This window comes from Callospermophilus lateralis, chromosome X (assembly GCF_048772815.1).
Source record: "Callospermophilus lateralis isolate mCalLat2 chromosome X, mCalLat2.hap1, whole genome shotgun sequence".
NCBI classification, from domain to species: Eukaryota; Metazoa; Chordata; class Mammalia; order Rodentia; family Sciuridae; genus Callospermophilus; species Callospermophilus lateralis.
The window spans coordinates 57,939,498-57,956,216 of NC_135325.1; the positions used below are offsets into that span (position 1 = coordinate 57,939,498).

At 39.0% G+C, this 16,719-nt stretch overlaps 1 protein-coding gene across 7 annotated transcripts in view; it reads left to right on the forward strand.

Moving 5' to 3' along the window:
• Positions 1-16,719, forward strand: part of Arhgef9 (Cdc42 guanine nucleotide exchange factor 9) — a 349,964-nt gene that overhangs the window by 295,177 nt on the left and 38,068 nt on the right. For all 7 annotated transcript variants that reach the window (XM_077107717.1, XM_077107718.1, XM_077107722.1 and 4 more), the window contains 3 exons: positions 3,188-3,420; positions 6,952-7,081; positions 15,265-15,396. In XM_077107717.1, the coding sequence (XP_076963832.1) occupies positions 3,188-3,420; positions 6,952-7,081; positions 15,265-15,396 (495 nt within the window). The remainder of the gene's footprint in view (positions 1-3,187; positions 3,421-6,951; positions 7,082-15,264; positions 15,397-16,719) is intronic.

A 16,719-nucleotide genomic window follows, 5' to 3' on the forward strand; every position in this document is an offset into this window, starting at 1 on the left:
GTTTATGCACATATATGTTGGGCAGAGGCCAGCTATGGACTTATAGAGGGTGACAAGGTCTGGAGCCATTAGCAATGGGTGGTACCAACAGTGGCCACAAGCTTGAAGGGCCATGAATCTTTCTCAGTTGCAGAGCCCTCTTCAGGGTAATGACAAGGTTTAAACCATCTGTTTATAAATAGACATCTACACATCTGAGCTGGAGTTGTCCGTGTGTCCAGAATTGCTTGGACCAGCTATGGGTATAAGCATGGTGATGAGGGCAGTCTCTGAGGTACAAGGCTACCTGCTTATCTTATGGCCAGGGTTGGCATCTGACTATATGAGTCAGCCTTGGTTGTACATGGTAGTGAGGATGTAGTCTGTGGTGGAGGACTATGGAACTGTTGTGGACACATGAATGGTAGTTGGGTCACCGAGCAAGAGCTCTCAAGGAGACAGTAGCTATGATGGCTATAGGGAAAAGGGCTGGTGGCTTAGGCACTTAGAGAAGGCTAGGTATCTGGGCCAGAATGAATATGGTAGGGGCAAGCTCAAGTAACTCCAGACCCAGAGGAGAGAAAGAGCTTGTGGGTCAGGGACCTGGAATTTATGAAGACTGTAGGACTGGGGCACCTATTGTAACAGCAATTTCGTAACACCAAGTAGCCTCAGGGAGCAGGGAGAGAGAGAGCATGAATTATGTAACTGTAGATTGTTAAGGCAAAATTGATCACAGCCCAACAATACGGGAGGCTAAGACAAGAGAAGCACAAGTTTGAGTTCAGCCTCAGCAACTTTGTGAGGTTCTCAGTAACATAGCAAGATCCTGCCTCAAAAATAAAAACTAAAGGGCTGGGATGTGACAGTGATTAAGCACCCCTGAGTTTAATCCCTGCCACACATAAAAAAAAGAAATAACAAAAAAAACAAAAACAAAAAACCTCCGGCACCCTCAGTGACAGGTTGTAGTGGGTCTGTTGTTGCTGCTAAGTTAGTAGTTAGTTTTCTCAGCATTGATAACTGCTAGGGTCCTTTGCAGAACAAACTACTGTGGCCTGTGACATTGAATATTGAGTAGTACTTAGTAGTGGAAGTTGTAGGTGGTATCCAATAGCCATGAGGGCTGTTGAAGTCCTCAGCAGAGAGATGCTGGATTCTTTTGCCAAACAGGTCACTGGGGAGTCACAGTGATTCCCAGTGCCTGGCTGATACTGATGCCCATTCTTCTTCCTTGTTCTTTACTGTCTCCAGACATCTCAGCCATCCCAGTCCTCTAGAAATCTGGGTGGTGTGAAACTAAAGTTGGTCATTTGAGCAATGTTCTAAAAAGCTGAGGAATCTGATTGTATATGCTGCTCTCCTTTTCCCCACAAGGGGGCATATGAGCCAAAGAAGTGCTTTCTCTGACCTGAGCAGAATTTGGGGGATGTAAATGAGGCAGGAAAAATGAAACTGTTATTCCAACCCTTTTTGTGTAGTTATTCTTAGGTTTTTTTTTTCTTCAACTATATTTCTGTGGCTTCTTAAGTGGACTCCTACTCTCTTTCTGAAATATTTTTGTTCATGAATAGATAGCTGCCAAAGTTTTGAAATCTGACATGTCTTACTGTGACATCTTGCTGATGTTCTCCACTGAAAATTTAATTTTTAAGTATTTAATGCTTTTTGATATTATTATAAATGGTATTTTTTAAGTTCAACTTTATATTGTTTTTTGCCATATAGAAAAACAGTTGATTTTTGTACATTGGCTTTGTATCCTGACACATTACTGATGTTGTTACTGGTTGGTATTATTGACACTCAGAGAAAAAGGCTAAGCTACACTGCTTTTTGTTCCACCAATATTTGGAGTCAATTTGGTAGGCAAATGGGTTTTATTCAAGCTGGCTTTGAAGGAAGATAGAAGAACCTTTTTGTTTTGAAATTTCCATCATTGGGAGACTCTGATGAGAGGAAAGTTTCTAAGAGAGAAGAGGTGGCAAAACGAGGCAGGAAATATACATACATAGATTGAATTAGGAGCTTTGTTTCTGAACTTAGGGGAAAACATTCAATATTTCACCCTTGAGAATGATGTTAACTTTTTGGAGGAGACAGATCCTTTGTATTTATGGCATATTATTCTTTTTTGTTGTTGTTGTTAAAATATTTATTTTTTAGTTCTCGGTGTACACAACATCTTTGTTTGTATGTGGTGCTGAGGATCGAACCCTGGCCGCACGCGTGCCAGGAGAGCGCGCTACCACTTGAGCCACATCTCCAGCCCCAGCATATTATTCTTTTTATGTACTGTTTTTTGTTTTGTTTTGTTTTGTTTTGAAAAGTACATTTGTAATAACTTCATCTTGATTTTTTTGTCTATTTTCTATTGCCTCTTTTCTATCATGTTTTGTTCATGTTTTATATTCTTATGTATCAGGTGATTTTTTATTTAGTATTTAGCAACATATGAGAAAAACATAAGGATTTTTTAGGCTTTGAAATAAATTAAATTTTATAGAAATGTTGAAAAATAAGAACAATACAAAGGATATCCGTATACTATTTACTCCCAGGTTCACTATTGTTAACATTTCACCTTTTTGTTTTGTTTCATCATTTGAGTATGCTCTCCCTATCTCTCAACTGTTCTCTTTTCTCTATATGCATATAATACTTACACAGGTATACATACTCATACATTTTTCCCTCAGCACTCATCTTACACTCATCATGGCCTAAATACTTCAAGATATGTTTCTGAAGGTATATTTTATGAAGGTAATTTGAAGCTCTGGATAATGATTTCTTCAGAGAGATTTTATTATAATTTTCAGCTTTTCTAGCTGCTCTCAGTGGCAGGGTGTATTGAAACACCTTAGTTTGTCATTGACAAAAGTAGAATCTCTGATCTCTTTTTATGACCAAATATCAGATATACTTGCCAAACTCTCTTTTATTATTGTTAGAATCGGTCTCCTCTCTTTACCTTTCTTTTCTGTACTTATTTTCTACTTATTCTATATTGAGTTTTACAGTTTGTTTCTCTAATTGTTAAATAATTTCTTTTCAAATATTTATGATTAAATTATGGATCAATTTAAGCATAATTGACATTATTTTAACATTCCTACATAAGAACATGGTCTTCCTTTCTATTATTTCAAGACTTGCTATGGAATCCTGAGTAGCCTTTCTCTTTCATTTTTTTTTCTGGCAATAGCAAGATGGATTCTGGATATACTCTGAATATTGCAACAACCATCTGGACGCCTGCATGGAGCTCTCCAAGCTGATGAAGGATAGTCGCTACCAGCACTTCTTTGAGGCCTGTCGCCTCTTGCAGCAGATGATTGACATTGCTATTGATGGTTTCCTTTTGACTCCAGTGCAAAAGATCTGCAAGTATCCCTTACAGTTGGCTGAGCTCCTCAAGTATACTGCTCAAGACCACAGGTAAGAAATTGAGGGAGATAGGAGTGAGTTTATTTTACATGTTGATCCTTATTGAAGATATATATCATTTTTACCTTTTCTGAGCTTCTGTTACCTTATCTGCAAAACAGCATGATACATGCTTGCTTACCTCACAAGGCTGCTTTGTGTGAAGTTAAGGAATATTTTTGAGAGTTGCTTGTGAAGTTGTAAATTGGTTCACACACACAAAGTGCATGCACATTATTATTGTACAATGCATGCCCTACTCTCAAGCAGCAGAGATTTAAACCTTTACCTTAGTCCTGAGCTTGGCTTCATGAATCAACTCTGATGGAATAAATGTTCAACTATATAATTCACTCTTGTTGAAAGACTCAAATGTCCTGATGATAGTCTGGACAACTTGTACTAACTCTGAACTTCTGCATGGTCTTCTTTAGTGTTTTTACCTTACTCTGTCCCAACCCAGTTGTGTATTTTCAATAAAGCCAGAGTATGGCTATTAGAAAACAGACTTGAGGCTTCCCCTGAATTTTCGTTTCCTATTTTTAAAATATTAAAAAAAATAAATAAGTACCAAGAATATAAATGATACCACTCACCTCCTACCATTAAGGTGTATGCTGCAGGTAATCCCCCAACAATAGGTGTGACCTACAATGAACATTCCCACTCTTTCACAGGTCTTACCTCAGACTTTGACCCCTACCTTATTTCTAACTTTATTTTAATTAATGTTGAATCCCTGATCTTAGACTTGTTCAGCTCTCTTCCTTGGATTGAGTACTCTGAGAAGAAAGAAGGGCTTTGCCCAATTTCTCATAGCTTTCAGCATGACTCCTATTAGGCCCACTTTCTATTTCCATTTGGCTCCATTGTCTGACACATTTAGTGCTGATTTCCAAATGCAAATGCATAAGGCCATGGGTGTGGATCAGTTGGTTTGGTTTAAGTTAGCTTCTAGGTCAATCCTCATGTTCATTTTCAAATTGATGTTGTTTCTTTAGTAAAATATAAGTAATATGCTTCTGTGGTTCTGGAGCCCTAGGCAAATTTCATATTTTAACACAAATGTAATAATACTTGACTTCCCTCTTGTATGAGTAACAGGGTCAATGATTGATCTGCCTTCCTTGACCTGTTTGCTGTGAGGGAGGCAAGTGAAATAGGACTTTACTAAGGAGGACTCTACTCTCTTCTCCCTGAGGCAATGATATTAGCTGCTTATTAGACCTGAAATTTGGAGAAGACTAGGTCACACTTGAACAGACTTAGTACAGCCCATCACCAGAACTGAGTTCCAAGCTTTCTGAGGATCTGTTTGCATTTGTGGGGGTGGTGCTAGGGATTGAACCCAGGGATTCATTCATACTAAGCAAGTGCACTACTACTGAGCTACATTCCCAGCTGAGATGTTTTCTTGAGGGCAAATAAGGACATTGAAGAACCCCCTGATAAAATTAAAAGATATTTCAAAATTAACTTTAAAATACAGAATATATATCCTACATAGATTAGGAAAGCTATCTCTTCTAGTCAGATTTCCTTGTTATACAGCTGGAAAGGCTGAGACCCAGAAAGGGAAAATGACAGAGTGCAAGTCTATATTGAAACAAGGACATAAAGTATAAGTAATAGTCTCAACATCTAGCTTTTAAAAGTATTATCTAGGTAAATTTTGTGCACAGAGAGATTTGTGAGCCATCAAAGAGTGATTCTTATATGTTTTTGTATGACAGTTTTTAAATTGCCCTATATCTTGAGTATCTGTTGAATGGACATCGTCAAGAGCTCTTAAAATCTTACTTGTGGAGTAATAATATTCACTAGTTAAATTATATATTGCATAATTGACCTTAAGAGTTCCAGAAAGGCAGTTTTTCAGCATAGTTCAAAGCTACATTATGTTTCTTAGGACAGATGAACCCCAAATTTTTGTAGAGTTTGGTGGGAGATGGTAAGATAACTAGCTGCTCAGATACGGGTTGAGGAAGATATAGGTTCTAGACAGCTTGTCACAATCTCAAGATGAGTCATTAGTGAGAGCCATTAGAAAAACAGTTAATACCTAACATTCATTATTGCTCAGAATTAAAACAATTTTTCCAACAGGTTTCTTGTGACAGAATAAATTGGTTAGGTGGTGTAATCTATAACTGGAGGTGATAGAATGCAGTAGTTTTTGAGGTCCATGGATCTGGAAGTTACATAGGGAACAAATTAGTCATGGATACCAACTAAGGGGATATGCTCTATAACTTTTGCCCTGGCAGTTAGAACTCCCTTCCCTGTGCCTGTGTTTGATCTACGACGTTCTTCAATGTATTCAGAAAGAAAAAGGCAGTAATTGTACCTCTTCATTTTTCCCTTCTATTTTCTAATTGGTGCTATGAAAGTGAGCAAGTTAATGAGCACAAGGCATTTTCAGCTTTTCTAAGGAAAGGTATTAAGACTGAACTATAACACATGCCTTGCCTTCTCAGTTTATTGTAGCTCTATCCAATGGCTGACATCTCACTTTCATTTTGCCTTTCACAGGAGCCATTCAATTGGAAATCAGATCAGAGAAAACTGGGCAGAATGATGCAAACCTCAATACATGGATTATCCAAAGTCCTAGGAAGCTGGGCCAAGTGTTAAAATTCTGGGTTTAGGGGAAGGCATCCCATGGGATTTCTCTAATAGAGAAATGTATGACTTGTAATAATACTGATAACACTTTTTATGGGCCAAGAGTAAAACAATTTACATGGATGATTGTATTTAATTTATTAACCCCATGAATAAATTCTACCATGATTCTTCCCATTTTATATAAAAGAAAATTGAATTAAGGGGGGAGTGAGTGAGACTTGCCAAATGAGTGGAGTTTGAGCTCATAGACTTTGGTTTCAAATTCTGTATTTTTAAAAACTGTGTGCAGGAAGAAAAGTGACTTTGGGCAGAGGCTCCCTAGAAATAATGGGAGAGATGATTATGTTGTCTGGACTATGTCATATGAAAATCTCCCTTCTTAGACTTTGGTTGGCTGTATCAAATACAACACAACAATAGTGGTGTAAAAACAGAGAGGGACTCTATTTCTCATGCAAAATAAACCATAAGGTAGGAGGCCCATGGCTGGCATAGTGGCTTCATGGTCATCAGTGACTCAGGCTCCTTTCAGATTTCAGTTATTTTACCCCTAGGGTATTGGCCTTGTCATCATGATCCTGCATATGAGTACAGCTTCAGCCATCCATTCATATTTTAAACATCAGGATGGAGGAAGTACTTAAGAAGGATGTGCTCTGTTCCCTAAAGGAGATATCCCAAAAGTCTTGCCCAGCATGATAATTTGTATAATCATTGGACAGAACTTAGTCATATAGTCATCCCTGCTGAGAAAAAAGAAGTGTAGTCTTTTATTCTATGTCTCATGGGTTCCCATCTGAAAATCAATACTGTTACTAAGGAGAAAGAGTATAGAGTGGATGTTAAGATTGGCATCTAGAACATTGGTTCTCTGGCATATTGGTTCATCCAACTTGCATTCTTGTTTCTTCACAGTGATTACAGATATGTGGCAGCTGCTTTGGCTGTCATGAGAAATGTGACTCAGCAAATCAACGAACGCAAGCGACGTTTGGAGAATATCGACAAGATTGCCCAGTGGCAGGCCTCTGTCCTAGACTGGGAGGTAGGACTCTTACCAATAGGGGTGTTGGGGATTCCAGGGAGCTTGCTGAAAGCTCACCTAAGCCAAGGGGGGAACAAAGAGGAATTAGATTTTAGGAGCAACTGGAAGGATTTAGATTAGGCCCAAAGCAAAGCTTCCTGCTAATGAGAGGTACTAGGTAATTAATAGCTTTCTAAGAAGATTAGTGAAATCTTTGTGACAATAATTCATTAAGAAAAGAAAGGGGATGAGGATGTAGCTCAGTGGCAGAGTGGTTGCATTGCATGTGTGAGGCACTGGATTCGATCCTCAGCACCACATAAAAATAACAATTAAAATAAAGGCATTCTGTCCATACACAACTAAAAAAAATTTAAAAAGAAAAGAAAGGTTTATCTCTTTGAGTATTGTTTGGAAACAACAATTGAGTTAAGTCAGTAACCCTTCAAACATTTTTCAAGTCCTAGATTTGTGACTATGGGATGCACACTTGGATAAGTAGTAGTATGTACTAATATATTCCCAGTCACCAAATATGTGTGTTGTGGTTTGAATGGTAAATGTTCCCTAAAGGCTCATGTATTGAATTCTTGGCCCCAGTGTTGGCAGCAGGGTTCACAGATTTTTTTTTTTTTTTTTGCTTTCTCTCAAACACACATTCTCTCTGTGTCTCTGTGTACTTCTGGCCATTATGAGGTGTACAGCTTTGCTCTGCCATGTAATTACGCCATGATGTTCTGCTTCACCACAGGCTCATAGCAGTGGAGCCAGTGGATCCTGTATGGAAACCTCTGAAGCTGTGAGACAAAATAAACCTTTCTTCTGTATCTTGATTTTTTTCAAGTATTTTGTCACAGTGATAGAAAACTAACTAATACAATGTGATTGATTCTCTTGTTCTTAACCATTTGGGACAGCAACATACTTCTTTTCTTGTTGGTGAGATCACCTTGTCCTGACATAGTCACTAAGTCTGTCCAAGCCTACATACTCTAGTCCATGACCATCATCCCTGCTGAATCCACAGATCACTATCTGTTTTCATCATCATCTTATAAAAATAGACCCTGAAAACTTTTCATTCTATTGAAGACATCTGTGACTTCTTTGAACTTGGAAAGCAAGTGGCTGAAGTCACTCAAGCCTTCCTTCCTATATGCCTACCAAGGAAACCAGTAGTAATGGTATTTCACATTTATCTCTTAGGCCCACTTTGTGTAATCTGATTATCCATAAGTTAATATAACCAAGATGGGAGAGGCTAGACATGCTACCAGGGAGAGAGTGGAAATATTGTGCCTTGTGGTCACAGTGTAGAAGTAGAAGCAACTCCATTGCAACTCCATTGGCCTATTCCAAGTGGACTGTCATCAGCCTTATAAATAGCTACTTAACCAAGTTCTAGATGAAAAAAATCATCTTTCTTTTATTTCAATACCTCTGTTCCTCCTCAGTATATATGTTGGAAAAGACCACAATTCTGATCAGCTGACACATTTTAGGGTCCTATTTGAAGGATAATTTCCTCATAAAAGAGTATTATAACAGTGATTCTTTGAAATTTATAGAAAGAAATGAATTCATATAATGGGACCCTCTTGCTTGTAAGATTAAGCCAGCACTGACAAAGATTTACTCAGAAGTCGTGGATTCTCCTTCCCTTGTATCTTTTTGCTTTGGCCAGTTTCCTGATTCAAGGCAGAGTTCAGGGCCAAATGCCTTCTAGCAAGCCCATGAACTCTGAGGCATTCTGAAATTGTGGCTACTTAGAAGGCCTTTGTCTCTTACCATGGCAGGGTTCTATGTAAGAGAAGGTGTCCAGGAGCAGTTGTCTTTCTATTCCTGGAACATCTTTCCAAATCTCCATTCCTAAAAGACTTTTTAATTCCTCCATGTGCTCTGTGCCTCTAATACCTGTATCATAGGCCATGGGGGACAAATAACAGTTTCAAATCCCTTGGCCTACTGCAGGAGCTTCATTAGCACCAAACTCTGTAGTCCTGAGCTGTGATATAAAGGCTCAACATCTCAGAAGACATTTCATTTATGTTTCTCTAGGGAAGGGGTACAAAAATTAATATTAATTGTTCCTTTGTTAGTACAATAGATTGATTCCGTAATCTCATCTAAACCTGTACAACACTGCACCTTCCTGCTTGATGAAGCCTTTACTCATCTAAATTGGTGTCTTAGTTCTTCTGGGCTGCTATAACAATATCATAGACTAGGTGGCTTGTAATCAACATAGATTTATTTCTCACAGTTTTGGAAGCCTTCAGAAGACCTCACCTTCAAAGAATGTAGATAAGAGATTAGATTTTAATAAAAATTTTGGGGGGGGCGGGTATAAACATTGAGTCTGTAATGAAGTGGAAGGAGATAAAAATGCTCTTCTCAGACTCTGTAGTCACTGAAGAAATTGTTAGCTCTATGGGTGTTGCTGTCTAGGAAGCTTTTCCTCTAGTGAGGGCTGATTGGTACATTTCAGAGACCAGAGCTTTTAAGGTATCTGTCATGTTTGCTGAATCTGATCTTAAAGACTACAGAATGTCAAGAATTCCCGGGCTCTTAGAATACTCCCCAACAGCCCTGACCATGATAGTGTGTGCATAAATTCTTATTTATACTCACATTCATCCTTATTCACCCTCCCATACCTTGTCATGATAGTGAGGAACTGAGAAGCAGAGAGAGACTTATTACTGACCAAGGTCACACAAGTCAGTGACAAAAGTGGAACTTGAATCTAGTCTTCTGATTCCCTTTGTTGTGTTATTTTCACTACTAAACCACAAATTCCCCTAACCTTCTGCCTCCTGCAGCCCAGTTGCTGTCCTTCGTAATGTTATAGCAACTTGTTTTTTCAATAGAATCTATGTTTAAACAAGACAGTGAGACTACCTTGGAGAGAGGAGGATCCAAATACCTGTATAACTAAAGATGGATGAGTATAGAAGAGTCTTTCCCAGAAAGCAATAGAACATGGACATTCAAAGGATTGCTGCCTCTTGGGATAGGTGACAGAACCTCTCTGGTTCTCTGATATAGGTTATTTGTGTATTCCAATTGCCCAAGAAATTGAAAAGGCAGATAGAGAAAGAGAGAACAAGAGAGAGAGAGGGGGGAGACAGAAAAGAAGAGCTCTTGCCGTATTGCTATGGGCTGATATGGACAAGCCTTACAAACCAAAAAGAAGCAATGCTTTGCTATCTCTGCCATCCTCTTGCCTCCCAGATGTTTGAACAAATAGAGTATCTGTCAAAATCATCCAAATAATAATTTTAGCTTCATTTGTTAAATGAAAAGCAGGAGTCATAAGAGAAACCTTTAGAGTTTAATCTCCCTTGAAGAGGAAATGGGAGGAGTGGAGAAATGTAGGCAGTTGATGCTTGCTCAATAAATCACAGCATCTGGCTGGAGAGCAGGAAGTCTTGCTTTATTTCAAGACCTGTTTTTCCCCCTCATATTTCTCCATGAACATTTTGCGTCTCTTTACCCAACTCCAGTTACCATCCCCAACTCTTGTCATCTTGAAGTACCCTTCCTTTTGCCGCATCCTCAGGACTTCTTAAAAATAAATAGATAAGTTAACTTGTTACCCATCTCTCTAAGTAATAATATATTAGAACAGTTTCTGTGAGCAGCAGGTAGAAATACCTGTTTTCAGGAATTACAGTTTCTGGAAAATTTCTATTTATAATTTCTCTGATGCTGAGGTTTAGTTGAACTGACACTTTGGTACCTTTCAGATTCATTAAATCCTCTTGAAACGAAGGGAAAAGGAACATATCCCTGACAGTTTCTTTTAAATCTTTTTCCTATGTATAATTTTAGCAGGAGCCCATGTTCACAGCTCATGTTCAGGAGTTTAATTTTATGTGGTTATAATATCCTTCTTGTGGTACCAATCCCCTTCCATCCTGGTTGTATAATACCCAAGGTCCTTTCCAGTTTACTACTAGATGATTGAATCCAAAGAAGTTGGAGGAAATACAAAATCCCAATGTAATAGAGGCAACAAAATCATTTATTTAAAAGCTTCTGGAACCAGAAGATCAAATGAGGGACTGGATGGATTGTTTATTTCTCTGCCCTTCTGTCAGTAGGCAGTGTTGAAGACAAAGTGGATGAAAAAGGATGGCGTTTACCTTGCCTTATTTCTCTGGATCTGACTTTAGTAGGAAACAGGATACATACAGACCACAAACACATATCAGTCAGCCTATAATTAGAGTGGAATAAAGTTGAGCAAAATGGAATGAATTATAATTCATTAGAAAAAGGTAAAGTTTCTTCTCTGAGACTTTGGCTTCAGAACAGGAAGGCAAATTAACTGGTAAGAGAGCTCTGTGTAGTTTTTAATAGCCACTATTTATTTAATATTCCTTGGTTCATTTATTAAATAGATATTTATTGAGTACCTAATCTGTGTCAGGTCTCATTCTGGATTCTGCAAATATTTCAGTGAATGGGACAAAATTCCCACCCTTATTGAATTTATATTCCAGTAGGGAAGAAAGGAAAGAAACAAGCATATATACTATGTTGTCAGGGAGTGATAAGGGCTATGAAGAAAAATAAAGTAGGCTAACAGGCTAGAGTAATGGGGTAATACCTGAGCAGATGACTTTTGAGAAAAGATCTGAAGAAGATTAAAGAGCATATCATTCTTGGAACACAGAATTTCAGACAGATGGAAGAAAAAATACAAAGGCCATGAAATATGAAAATATGTGTTCAAGGAATACCAAGGACTAGGCCAGTTTGGCCATAATGGCATAAGAATGGGAAAGAGTAGGGGTAGATGAGGGTGTAAAAGTAATGAGAGGTAAGATTGTGTCTTCATAGAACTTTGGCTTTCACTTTGGTTGGGAGCTATTAGACGGTTTTGAGCAAATATGTGATTATTAACATCTCTTTACCAGTCCCTGTGTACTAGTCATTGAGGATGTTTTAGTCAGCTTTATTTGCCATTGTAACCAAAAGACCTGAGAAAATTTTTAGAGGAGGAAAAGTCTATTTGAGGCTCACAGTTTCAAAGGTCTCAGTGGATAGATAGCTGGCTCCATTGCTCTGGCCACAAGGTGTGGCAGAACATCGAGGCAGAAGAGTGTGGTGGAGGAAAATGGCTCAGAACATGGTCACCAGGATTCAGAGAGCTCCACTGACTTACAACAAAGTAAATACTGCAAAGGCATTTACCCCCCAATGACCCAACTCCTCCAGCCATATCCTACCCATCCTAGAGTTGCCTCTCAGTTATTCCCTATTAGGTGATTAATGTACTGATTAGGTTAAACTCTCATAACCAAATCATTTCCCCTGTAAACTTTCTTGCATTTGTCTCAAACATGAGCTTTTGGGGGACACCTCATATCTAAACCATAACAGAGGATATTGGAATCAATGCTATATGCCCTTGGTCATCTAATGGGGGGAAGATACATTCATAGCAAAGGGAACATCATGGGCAAAATCCTATAGGAATGGAACAGAAGGCCCAGGGGATTGGGAAGTGGGAAGGTATTGCAATTTTGGGAGCAAGACAAACAGATACGTACTTGGGTGCTGGTTGGGCAGAGGAGACAAGAATTAGAGCTATAAACAATGAGAGGGCCCTTTTCATCACAATGATGTTTGATGTGTTCTAGCAGCCATGTGGAGTGGAACAAACAGTAGATATAATTATTCGCTCCACTTTAAATGAGGAAAGAGGTTAAAAGAGATACATTCTAAGGGCACAGAGTTGAGTTGATAGCAGCACTAGACCCAGAGCTCAGCTCTTTTGAGATTCTTGCCTCAGAAATCTTCAATTGAAGCTGGTTGTTTCACTGGGGTAGGTGTCATCATTCTAATGCAGTATGGTGAATAAGAACATGGGCTTTAGAGGGAGTCTGTCCTGAGTTCTGCCCCTTTGGGAAAGTTACTTCCAATTTCTCTGATCTTGACTTTGGGGAATAAAATAGTACAAACCTTATCAGGTTATAGTGTTAGTAGGAAACAGGATACATATAGTACCCAGGGCATGCAGCCATAGGATAATAAATATCATTTGTGTAGATCTTACAGTATGTCTACCTTCCTAGGCACTTTGTTATATGTTCATTTAAATATTTATCACAATAGGGTTGGTAATGTTTTTATCCTTATTAAGTATGAGGAAACTGAGGCACAATTAGGATATTTAGATTGCTTTAGTTCACTCAGCTTGGTGAGCATATAAGATTTTTTTTAATTTTTTTTCTTGGAATTATATGGGGCAAGTACTTAAAATAAAATTGGACTGCCCCTTGCTGGTGCAGTGGGTAGACCAGCAAATACTGACTATTCCCCCTGGTCTGATCATCCTCACTTGAGCAATTAATATCGTAAGGTATCTTTGCCATATTTTATATTATTGGCCCCTTTGATAGCTTTCATTTAAGGTGGGGCATGGTAGACAGGTACTACTATTAACTTCCCATACCTCCAACAGGAAAGCCAACACTATTCCCCAACTTGGAGGAAAGTATGTCCATTCCCTCAAGCAGGATTGTTTAACTAGATCTTAGATAATCCTGAAGCTGAGCCTAGAGTTGAAACAGTATTTCTGAGCTTCTATTAAATTCTATTATTAGAAAATAATTCCACTGAGTTCCCTTTTTTCCCATCACTTAAATTAGAGAAAATGGTATACTTATGAACACCATTTCCAGATGTCCCCCACTTTGACATACCATCCTGCCTGGGCTATTTGCCTCTGATTATTTATGGGCAGATGCAGGGACTTATATTTCTAATCATTCCTTGAAGCTTTTGCATATAAGGCTTGACATCTTAGTGTTGGAGTATTAGGACTGGGGCTGTAAAGATAATCCTTTTCAGCTTAGAAAACTGAAAGCCAGGGAGAAGACCTTCCAGTGACATTTTGGCCTAGAGACAATATAGGATAGAAAGTGAGTACAATCTCTGGAACCATAGAAATTAGAGTTGGATTGTAGATCTGTAGCAAAGTAGCTGGGTGATCTTGGCCTACTACTTAACCTCTCTGTACTTGGAACTATAATATTGGAGTAAAAATATCCACCCCATGGACAATTATATGGTAGACTGAAATATCTAGCATATAGGAACTCAGAAAATATTAATTCTTCTACTTCATGGGCTACTGCTCTTATTTCACATTTTCACATAGACCTTAAAACTCTTATCTCTGTGCTCTTGACTTTGGTTTGGTTTTCCTTGTATTCTATGATATCTGAGCCCACCTACCTTAATCTCCTCTGCTGAGATGTAAACTCCTTGAAAACAGGGACCACATCTGACTTGGCATCTACAGACATCCCATCATACTTCTGCCCTGTCAGACTTGCCTTAAAGAAGGGGGCCTTGCTGGGTATGGTGATGCATACCTATAATCTCAGTGAGTTGGGAAGCTGAGGCAGGAGGATCACAAGTTTGAAGACAGCCTCGGCAACTTAGTGAGACCCTCTCTCAAAATTAAAAAAAAAAAGGATTAAAGGACTGGGAATGTGGCTCAGTGATAAAGTGCTCCTGGGTTCAGTCCCCAGTTCAAAAAAGAAGGGGAGCCTTTGGAAACAATGTTGAATTCAATTAGGGAGGAATCAAGTGTCTTAGTACTTTTCTTTCAAATCTGATTCTGTGTAGCAGAGGAGTTAAAGGTTCCCTGGATAATAAACCAAGGAAGAATGTGGTAGTGAAGTTTCTTTTTTTAATCAGTGAATTTTAATGAACTAAGAGGAGAAAGAAAAAAACAATTATAAGAGGGTGAGTGAATTATTCTCTTTTTCTCTGTTTATCATCTTTTTTCTTGCCCTTCTCTGTTCCCTTCTACTTGTCTGGGAAGCATAAAAAGTTCTACCACTTGCTCAATATTAGAGACTGAGAGAAAAGAGTAGGGATTGAGAAACTGGAGCAGAAAAGGATTCTTAGGGAAGAGAGATGGATAACAAGAAAGAATGAGAGAACATGAGTAAGAGAGTACATAGAGAGCTGTATCAATCCTGGGTAGTAAGGCCCGAAGCCTCAAAGTGAAAAAGAATATGGTTGTAAAGCTTTTCAAGGACTCCAAGGAGTCCCTTTCTCTCTCCTTCTCCACCAGGCCCTCTCTGGCTTCCTCTTATCCTAGCTTTGGGTGATTCCAGGTAAGAAATGGGACCATCCCTCCTACCTGGCTGCCTCTCACCATCACATGTCCTTCCTAGGGCGAGGATATCCTAGACAGGAGCTCGGAGCTGATCTACACTGGGGAGATGGCCTGGATCTACCAGCCCTATGGCCGCAACCAGCAACGGGTCTTCTTCCTGTTTGACCACCAGATGGTTCTTTGCAAGAAGGTAACCGCACCTTTTCTTCCCTGAGGGAAATGGGCACCTCACGAGGCACCATCCCCTTCCTTTTCCTCATACCCAGGCTGCCAGTGAAGTGGTCAACAACTGCTAGGAGAAAAACAGGCTGGAGATTGGCAGCAATTCCATATCAGGAGCACTGGTGTGGCATGAATATCATAGGCAATGAACAATTTTTTCTTGGTATTTTTCACCTTTGCTCTCATGACTTGAACGGTGCTTCTTTCTCATTCCCTTATACCCAGATCTGATAGCCAGCAAGTTTGCATCAGTTGTGAAAAATATTATAATAGTTTCATCCCAATTGGTAAACAATAGCTTCTTCAGTACCTTCCCCCATTTACAGTCTAATGTCTCTGGCCAACTGGCCCCTCTCTTCTATAGAAACCAACAAGGGGCCTACTACTTTTGCCCAGACAGGTAGGTACCTCTGTGATACAAGATTTCCCCCTGTTTCCTGCATTGGTGCATTGGTTCCTCACAACTCCCAACCATCTCTCCTGTACTGTCCTTTCCCTGTAATACATTTGAGGAGAAATTTGTACTTCTCAGTTACCCCCTTGATAACTGAATGTTGGTTTCTTAGCCTTTTATTCTTGATGAAAAAGGACAGTCTACATTCTTATCCTGAATCCTTCTGAGGGATCCTGATGGAATACTGTTCCCCCTACCTCCTTCCTCAGGATAGAAAGTTCAGACCACTTTTGTCTCTGGTAACTGGCTGGGAAGAATTTGGGAGCAGGGAAAGTAAAAGATGAGGGAGAAACCTAAGAGTACTTAACGTGAATTTCCTAATTCACTGTCTTCATACCTAATCCCTTTGTTCTCTTTCTCATCCATAGTGAATGCTTCTGAAGAGGGTTGCTGAGTCACAACATTATAAATTAAACACTGTTATTTTTCTGGCCTGGAACATAACCACAGATTTGGTTTAAGCCTCCTATACTCTGTGTGCTTGTATATGTGTACCATATCTTGCATTAAATAGATTCAGACTGCCTTAATGTTTGGCAATCAACTCTAAATGCTCGCTCTGGAACCAAAATAGCAAGTTAGTTCATAGGAATAATAATTGCCTCCATCTGGAGTTAACCCTGGAAGAGGAAACTTTTTTTGAATATGGATTTCAGCCCCAAACTAATATCTATCTTTAGACCCCTCAGTTCTAAGGTCTTCCATACAACTGAAAGGCAAATTTTTGAAGATTATTTTAGGCAACTAAGGGAATTCTCAACATTTAAACCATGTCACCAACAGTCATGTGCCCGTTCACTACTAAATTATGTTCATGCTCAGAACAACTAGTCATTG